Source organism: Arachis duranensis, chromosome 6 (assembly GCF_000817695.3).
Source record: "Arachis duranensis cultivar V14167 chromosome 6, aradu.V14167.gnm2.J7QH, whole genome shotgun sequence".
Classification (NCBI taxonomy): Eukaryota; Viridiplantae; Streptophyta; class Magnoliopsida; order Fabales; family Fabaceae; genus Arachis; species Arachis duranensis.
The window spans coordinates 94,945,803-94,955,295 of record NC_029777.3 but is presented as its reverse complement, the minus strand read 5'-3'; the positions used below and the strand labels follow the sequence as shown (position 1 = coordinate 94,955,295).

Sequence of the window (9,493 nt, the reverse complement as noted above, 5' to 3'; positions counted from 1 at the left end):
TGAGGACATCAAGTTCGCCGTCGACCGGGGCAATTCTCACCAAGACAAGGCACAACAGGTTGGAAAAGGAGGAACATATTACATCATTCAGAATCTCAAAATGAAGTGTGTGCATGATTACTTATTATTGCATTTAACCATTATTTGCCTTATATTTGGTGTTTACATTATATAACTTTGGTTAAAGATAAGGTAAGTGGTGGATATGATTCATTCTGGTCCAAATAAAAAAGAGATAAGGAGAGATATCAACATTATTGCCTCATAAGGAAGAAGGAATCAATTTGGTGAGCACTCTCATTGTTTCTTCAAGCAGCATAGATTGAAAAACTCAATGGCCGAATTCATTGTTCTGCTTCTTAGTAAGTTGTATCTTTAATCTATTTTCGGTATTGAATCTCATGTATATTTAAACTTGAGCTATTTTTGTGTCATGACAGTTTTTTACAAGAGAAGTTGACAAAAGAAAGGTAGAAAGGCTAGAAAAGCTTCAAGCAAAACATATGAAGCTTCAAAGAAAGGTTTTTATATTATTTCAATTTTGATTTCCACTTTCCAAATTTTATTCCATCCAAAATTTTAAGCTTTGAATGATGTGAATATAATTACTGTCAGTATTGTCATCTCAAGATTTTTGTTTTGAATAAGAGATTAGTATATATCTAATTCTGATATCCATGTTTCGGTTATCAATAATAAACCAGGGTCAATTTTATTGGCATAAAATTTTCATCTCGTTTCAGGGTAAATGTCCCCATAATTCACGTTATGGTATTTTCCCCTCTCAATTATATTGAAATATGAGAAGTCCTTTACTGGTATATTTACTGAGAATTACTTAATTTGCAAAGTTGCTAGTTTTAAGAATAAATGCATTACATATAGTTGTTTTTGCTTTTGATTTTTATAATTATATGTTGGTGCATATAGTTTGGAGTATATTCTTTTTACTAGTTGATATGGTTTGTTAGGATTTGTAAATAGTCCGGTGACGATGTGAAGCTATACAATTGTGTTTATCAATAGTGGAGAGAGAGAGAAATTATTCTTAAACAATTTGGTATTAACAATTAAGTTCTGGATTTTGTCATTTTTTTATGTTTTGGCCTTTCAGGGACAAACTCTATTGTTTTCCCAAATTTTCAGCCACAAAACTATTGGGTATGTTATTTCATATTTCTGGTCCTAGGATTTGTAGCTAATTAAAAGTATGTTGTGTTTTTACAAATATCGAAAGCTATCAGTTTAGATATATGGAATAAATTGTTTCTAACAAATTTATAACCTGTATGTGAAAGAAGGGATAACAGAGCCAAGAGCAGCATAGACCAAGAGGTTCAAAATTTATCTGAAAGGGTCAGCAAAAGGATTCATACATTAAAAGAACGCATACCCGATTGCAATAAGGTGTGTCTCTACTCACTAGTGTTCATTATATTCCCAACTTTATTTTTCTCATTGTGAGTGCCAATAATGTATATGCTAGATTGATAAAGCTTCAACTCTTGATGATGCAATTGACTATCGTAAGACCCTGAAGCTTCAGTTGCATGTCAATTTTACTATTAATTAATCCTCTATCAAGCTAATTCAAGTTCATAATTAGTGTTGAGATATCTTATATGTATAGAAAATTGTTGCATATGTATATGTTTCCAGATAATGTCAATGGGGAGAGGACTTTGCATGCCATTGGGGCATTGATGATGTTCAACTTTCATCAATCCTACTCCACCACTTGCACCGTTGTCAATCACCAATTCTTCCAGTCTAGATGTCTCACATGTTCAAGCAATCAATGATGGTGAATAGGTTTCCCTTCACCAACACAGAACTAGCAACCGCTACCCCTTTAAGTTCACCAATTTATTTTAGAAATTATATCGAGAGATAAATTATTAGCTAATAAGATTTACTTGTCATGTGATATAGTAGGAAATTATAGTTCTTTTCCTTGCATTTGGCTACTATATAGTTTTATTATGTTTTTCTTATTATAGTTAAAAAATCATGTTATGTTTGATACTTTGTATAGGAGTTATTATTTTTTATTTTCAATACTAAAAAATCATATATTATGTTTAATACTTTGGTAATGAGTTATATAATATTTTGTTTATAGATTATGATCTTTTGTTATTACGAGATTTTAATAAAAAAAATTATTTGTTTAATGAGGTAAAAATGACGGTAAAAACTGTCTTTTTAAACGATTAATAAATGTCACTTTTAACTGGTAAAAAGAGCAGCTTGTAACTGCCATTTTAAACAACATAAAACATCATTTTAACACAGTAAAAATGGTGGTTTCAAATGCCGCTTTAACCAACCAAAAACACCGTTTCAACCTGGTAAAAACGGCGATTTTAAATGTTGTTTTAACCAACTAAAATACCACTATGTCATGGTAAAAATGGTAGTTCAAACCACCATATTAACCAACCAAAAACACTGTTTTCACCCTGAAAATAATAATGATTTGAACCGTTATTTTAACCAACCAGAAAATGCCGTTTTATTTAGAAATAATGGCGGTTTGAACCGCCATTTTAAACTATCGAAATACCGCCCATTTAACCAGAAATTGTGGCGATTTTCCGAAAATTGTGTAATAATAAAAAGGGCGCCCAGAATTATGTCACTTTCTAAAATCGCCATTTCTAGTAATAATGGCGGCTCAAACCGCCATAAATACAAAAAAAACTGTCATTTTTACCAGATTTTTTTTATAGTGCTAGTCTAATATTATCATGTCATATGATGGCAATATTGGTGTGGATATGATTGAAAAAACTGCTAGTATGGCAATACTTGATAGATATGTTTAGGTTTTAGAATATAGATAAAGTTAAAATTAGTAAACAATATTAGTATGCATAATCTAGTATTATCATGTTACATGATGATAATATCGGTATATTGAAAAAATGCTAACATGACAATACTTAATGGATATATTTAGGTTTGAAGATTTAGATAGATTTGAAATTAGTGTGACAATATTAATATACGAAGTCTAGTATTTATGTCACATGATGACGATGAGTGTACGAGTATGATTGAAAAAACTGTTAAAATGGAAATACTTGATGGATATGTTTAGATTTTAAGTTTTAGATAGAGTTAAAACTAGTGTAACGATATTAATATACGAAGTCTGGTATTGTCATGTCACATGATGACAATATTAGTGTTTGAATATGATTGAAAAAACTGCTAACATAGCAATATTTAATGGATATGTTTAAGTTTGAAGATTTAAATAGAGTTAAAACTAGTATGACAATAGTAATGCACGAAGTCTAGTATTGTCATGTCAGGTGATAACAATATCAGTGTATGAGTATGATTAAAATATTGTTAACATGGTAATACTTGACGGATATGTTTAGGATTTAAGATTTAGATAGAGTTCAAACTAGTGTGAGAATATTAATAAACGAAGTCTAGTATTGTCATGTCACATGTTGACAATATCTGTGTATGAATATCATTACAAAAATTACTACATAGCAATATTTGATGGATATGTTCAGGTTTTAAAATTTAGATAGAGTTAAAATTAGTGTGATAATATTAATATACGAAATCTATTATTCTCATGTCACATGATGACAATATGAGTCTATGAGTATGATTAAAAAAACTGTTAATATGGTAATACTTGATGGATATGTTTAGGTTTTAAGTTTTAAATAGAGTTAAAACAAGAGTGACAATATTAATATATGAAGTTTGGTATTGTCATATCACATGATGACAATATTAGTGTTTGAGTATAATTGAAAACACTGCTAACATAGCAATACTTGATAGATATGTGTAGGTTTTAAGATTTAGATAAAGCTAAAACTTGTGTCACAATATTAAGATACAAAGTCTGGTATTGTCATGTCACATGATGACAATATTAGTGTTTGAGTATATTTAAAAAACTACTAATATAGCAATAGTTGATGGATATGTTTAAGTTTTAAGATTTAGATAGAGTTAAAAGTTAAAACTAGTGTGACAATAGTAGTACACGAAGTCTAGTATTATCATGTCGTAATGACAATATCAGTGTATGAGTATAATTGAAAAAATTGCTAATATGGTAATACTTGATGGATATGTTTAGGATTTAAGATTTAGATAGAGTTCAAATTAGTGTGAGAATATTAATGGACGAAGTCTAGTATTATCATGTCACATGATGACAATATCTGTGTATGAATATCATTGAAAAATTACTTACATGGAAATACTTGATGGATATATTTAGGTTTTAAGATTCAGATCTGTTGAAATTTATGTGACAATATTAATACACAGTCCAAGATTGTCATGTCACATGATGACAATGTTAGCGTATGAGTATGATTGAAAAAACGGCTAACATAATAATACTTGACAGATATGTTTAGGTTTTAAGTTTTAGATACAGTTAAAACTAGTGTGACAATATTAATACACGAAGTCTAGGATTGTGATGTCACATGATGACAATATCTAGTGTATGAATATGATAGAAAAAACTGCTACCATGGCAATACTTGATGAATATATTTAGGTTTTAAGATTTAAATAATGTTAAAATTAGTGCAAAAATATTAATACACGAAGTCTAATATTGTTATGTCACATGATAACAATATCAGTGTATCACGTATGATTGAAAAAATTGTTGACATGGTAATACTTGATGTATATGTTTAAGTTTTAAGATTTAGATAGAGTTAAAAGTTAAAACTAGTGTTAACAATATTAATACACCAAGTCTAGTATTGTTATGTCCCATGATGATAATATTGGTGTATGAGTATGATTGAAAAAGCTACTAATATAGCAATACTTGATTAATATGTTTAGGTTTTAAAATTTAGATAGAGTTAAAAACTAATGTGACAATATTAATACACGAAGCCTTGTATTATCATGTCACATGATGACAATATCAGTGTATAAATATGATTGAAAAAACTGCTAACATAAAAATATTTGATTAATATGTTTAGGTTTTAAAATTCACATAAAGTTAAAACTAGTGTATAATATTAATACACAAAGGGCTTTTTTATACAAATAAATATATAAAAATGATTATTTCTCTAAATAAGCACGAAGAAAAATGGTCACCAACATGCAAAGGGTCATTTCACTACTAACGCTTACGAAATGAAAATATCTCTCATGGCGGCCGCAAAATGGGTAATGGATAGTTGACACTCTAACGCACGCAAAATAGACAGTGATGATAAATAGTAATAAAGAAAGTATAGGAAAACAATATATAATATGAACAACGATTTAAAAAAAGAAGGTAAATTTGAATTTAAAATTCAAATTCTTAATTAATTAAATAATTATTAACAAATTTTATGAGGAAAGAAAGTAGTACTCCTTTTCTTTATTCATCTCCTTCTTCTCCTCTCACCTAATCCTCAAGCCCCTTTCTCCCTCTCTTTTTTAGTCCAATGGGCTGTTCACTCCTCTTTCTACTCGCGGCCTTCCTCGCCGTCCTTGTCTTCGCCATCTGAGACCCCGACAGAGAAGTTATGCACCTTCCTTCCGAAGCTTCCAGATTCTTCAAGCGCCTTCTGACAACGGCGACAACGTGGAGGAAGGAACTTGCTGGGCCATTTTAATCGCTGGTTCCAATGGCTACTGAAATTACAGACATCAGGTTCCGTCATTCTTATATTTTCGTTCTTTCAAGCTTTATTTTTTTTTTCCTTTTTATGCTTTTCTTTCCTCAACGTTTTTTCTTGTTAGTATTTTGTTCCTTCTTTGTTTGATTGTTTAGTATAAAATTGATTAACTGTTGTTGGATATTCATTTTATTAGGTATGTGGATGTTTATTTTTCATTCTAAATTTGATGTTTATTTAATTTGGATTGGATTTAAGTAGATATAATAAAATTTAATAGATCTTCATTTTACTAGGTATTGGGATTATTATTTTCATTCTAAACTGACGGTTTTGATAGAGAAAAAGCTTGGCCGCGTTGAAACTGGCTAGTGAGGGAAAGACCAATAGCGGAGTGAGGGTTTGGAAAGAGGTATGCAATGGTAAAAAGGTTAAAGTGTAAAATGTGAAAGTAGAATTCTTTGGTGGATAATTTATGATGGACTAATTTTTTTTTATTTTCTATGGGTCAAAAGTGCAACCTATTATTCACATTGTTCAAATTCTTGGTTGTCTACCNACTCATCTATCCGATTAAGAATTTTCTCGACATTTGTTTAACTCGTTAGTATCCCTTCACCTTTATCAAATTATTCTAACAGTGAAATTTTTTAGAAATGTTGTAACCCTTCCTTCTGCGTGTAAGCCTCTTGGTCCCTTCCATCATGTAAATAGGGTAAATTATAGAAGTGTTTGAATTTTTGTTATTTTACTTTTATTTTTAGTCTTCTATTTTAATAATTTAATAAAAAACAAAAAATAAAAATAAAAAAACATCTTTCCAGTATTTGATTTTTTTATTTTTTAATATATTTTTTTTACTTTTAAAATCTTATTAAAAAAATAAAAATATTAATTGTAATGATCAATTAAATAGCATGTTCATTATCTACCATTTTTAATTGATCATTGCAGTTAGCATGTCTACCATACTTACTGCTCATTCAAAATTTCATGATTTTTTTGCATTATATTTTGTATGAATTTACATTATAATATCACTCGTATTTTGATAATGTTACTCATTCAAAAAATCTTAATCGATAGATGAACATCATATTTTTGCACATCTAATTGAAGATGTGAATATATTTTGTAGTGATATTTTATTTTGTTAAAATTTAAATATTATTATTATTATTTTAAATTATTATTATTCAGCACGGTTATTATTACTATTGTAGTTATAATTATTTACTATTATTATTATTAAAATAAATAAAATAAAACATTAAGAATAAAATTTAAAAATAAATATTAAAAACAAAAATCATTTTTTTCTCCCTCTCTATATATATATATATTATTTAAAATTTTAGTTTTATTTATTTATTTTATTAACTTAAATTACTTCTAATTTTAAATAAAAACATAAAATTAATTTTGTAAAATCAACATAGTTTATGATTATAATTCAAACACTACAAATACACAATACCAGTCAATTTTAATTTAGTACTATTTGGAGTGATACATAAAGATATTTAAAAGAATATTCATGTAAAGAGGATAATTAAAATATAAATATATAATATCAAATAATTTAATTAAATATGTCAAATTATTAAATTATATAATTGTTCTTAATTATTATTTTTATATAAATACTTTCTTAATTATTTCTAAGTGAATAGTCCCTTTAGTAATTACCTTTTTATTGATTATTTCATTAGTAAGTTTATATGGTCATATAATTATTTTTTATTGATTATTCTATTAGTACGTATGAAAGTAGTCAAATTTTTGTTAATTTTACCATTGGAATATTAAATATTTGCTCAAGCAATTTTTGTACTGCCCATGTACAAATAAGCAAAACTCTTGTTATTGTAAGACCGAAAAGGATACTAATGTCATTTCAATATTCAAAGAAAGCATGCTGAAAAAAAAAAATGCTTGGTAATTGGTAATAAAGATTCGTGGCGAAACATGGGAGACAAGGAAAGCGACAACTATGTGTGGACACGACTTCGTTTTTCCCTGTACCGTCAATACTTTTTTTTTTTCACTCATTGGTCATTCTTCTTCAACATAACATAATTTGAGCAGTTACAATTTTCTTTCCTTTAATGCCATTTCTAGATGAAAAATGTTATTCCACAACTATAAAATAAATAATTATCCAATAACTTATTTTGTGAGATAAAATATTAAAATATGAATTTTCATTTTTTTCCCTTAAAGCAGGTTAATTCCTCTCTTGAAATAAGTCATTGAATGATGTAATTATCTATAGCTTAGGTCTCTTTAGACAAGGCAAAGACAAAATAAAAAAGGGTGAAAGTATAAGTAAAACAGAACAAAAAAACAGAAAAATTCATGAGCAAAAACAGTAAAATTAGCTCTCAATCATTCTTTTCATATTCCTCATATCATTCTTTACAAAGGAGGGAGCTCCAAAAGCAAGCAAACCATGACAAACCAAAATATAACTTAACAAGCAAGACCAAAACGACAAAAAGAACAAAAATAAAACAAAAAGAGAAAAAAATTGCTGCTGAAGAATTAACAAAGTCAGTAGTAATAATAATAAGTGCCTTCCAAAATGGAATGGGGAAGAGACTCACAAAAGACCACTTCTCTTCCTCAAACCGTTGCCTTTTGCTATATGCATTAGTAGTAATAGTAGCTTCTAGAAGTAATAGTAGTAGTAGTGAAGAAGATGACTCATTGATCTGAAATCCCAAATTAAAAGGTGGGTATTAATTTAAAAATGAAAAATGAAATTTCAAAGCCAAAGGGCACCAGCTTCTTTGAGAAGAGGGACCAAAGTGCCATTGATATGGCAGGCCATGACCCTGTCCATGGTACCAATAAGCTTTCCACCGATAAAGACGACAGGGACGACGGACGAGGTACCCAGGAGCCTGATGAGAGCCCTCTCGAGATCTTTCCCGAGAGGGTCCTCGTCAAGCTCATGGACGGCGGGATTAACTCCCATGCCGCAGAAGAGGCGCTTGATGGCGTGGCACATGCAGCAGCTGCTTATGCTGAATATCACCACCGCGTTCTCCGACGCCAGCCTCTCTATCCGCTCCAGCGGGTCCACTCCCACACCCACCATTCCGTTGTTCCTGCTTGCTGCCACATAGTTCCCCCACGAGGCCGTTTGGTAGTGCATTATCACAATGTCACAAGCTAAGGTTTTGTTTGTGTGGAAGCAAAAATAACAAAGCAAGGGAAAGTTGAATGTGGTAATGTGATGGATTATAGAAGAAGAAGAACAACAAGAAGAAGAATGTAATGAGAATATATGATGAGTTGGTTGGTGTTGTATTTGGTACTTTGGTGGAGGGGGAGAGGAGAGGGGTGATATTTATAGAGGTTGAATTTTGGGGATATGTAAAATAAAGAAATTAATTAATTTAAGGGAGAGAATATCTCACACACAGGATCACATCTTAGGGAGTGTGACTGCTTCAGTGGATCATGTTGTTGTTTGTTTATAGTATTCTAATTCCCTTTGCTTCTTAATAATATATAAATAAATCATGGATGGGAGTGTGCTACTGTGCTTGCTGGCTTCTTTTTCTCTTATTATTATTGTTACTATATATATTAGAAATTTCTATACGTAATGTTTGGGAGAGGTAATAATAAACAAGAATAATAATGACCAATTGTGTTTATTTGCTTAAGGTTGAAACAGGCAATAGTTCCCCGGGGGGATGATTATGTTATGTAATAAGGGTATTGTCAATAATTCTCTTTATCTGCGTATGAGATATATATTGAGATCGAAAAAGAAACTAAATCAATTATCAACACAAAAATTAATTATTAAATATTTAGTATAAAGAATATATATTTAATAAAATTTAATT

The 9,493-nt window shown here is 29.5% G+C and overlaps 1 protein-coding gene across 1 annotated transcript; it reads right to left on the bottom strand.

Moving 5' to 3' along the window:
* Window positions 1-8,077: 8,077 nt before the first annotated feature.
* On the bottom strand, window positions 8,078-9,052 carry LOC107494759 (glutaredoxin-C7). Its single transcript, XM_016115796.3, has one exon. The coding sequence runs from the start codon at window positions 8,788-8,790 to the stop codon at window positions 8,398-8,400; it is 393 nt and encodes a 130-aa protein (XP_015971282.1). The 5' UTR covers window positions 8,791-9,052; the 3' UTR covers window positions 8,078-8,397.
* Window positions 9,053-9,493: the final 441 nt, after the last annotated feature.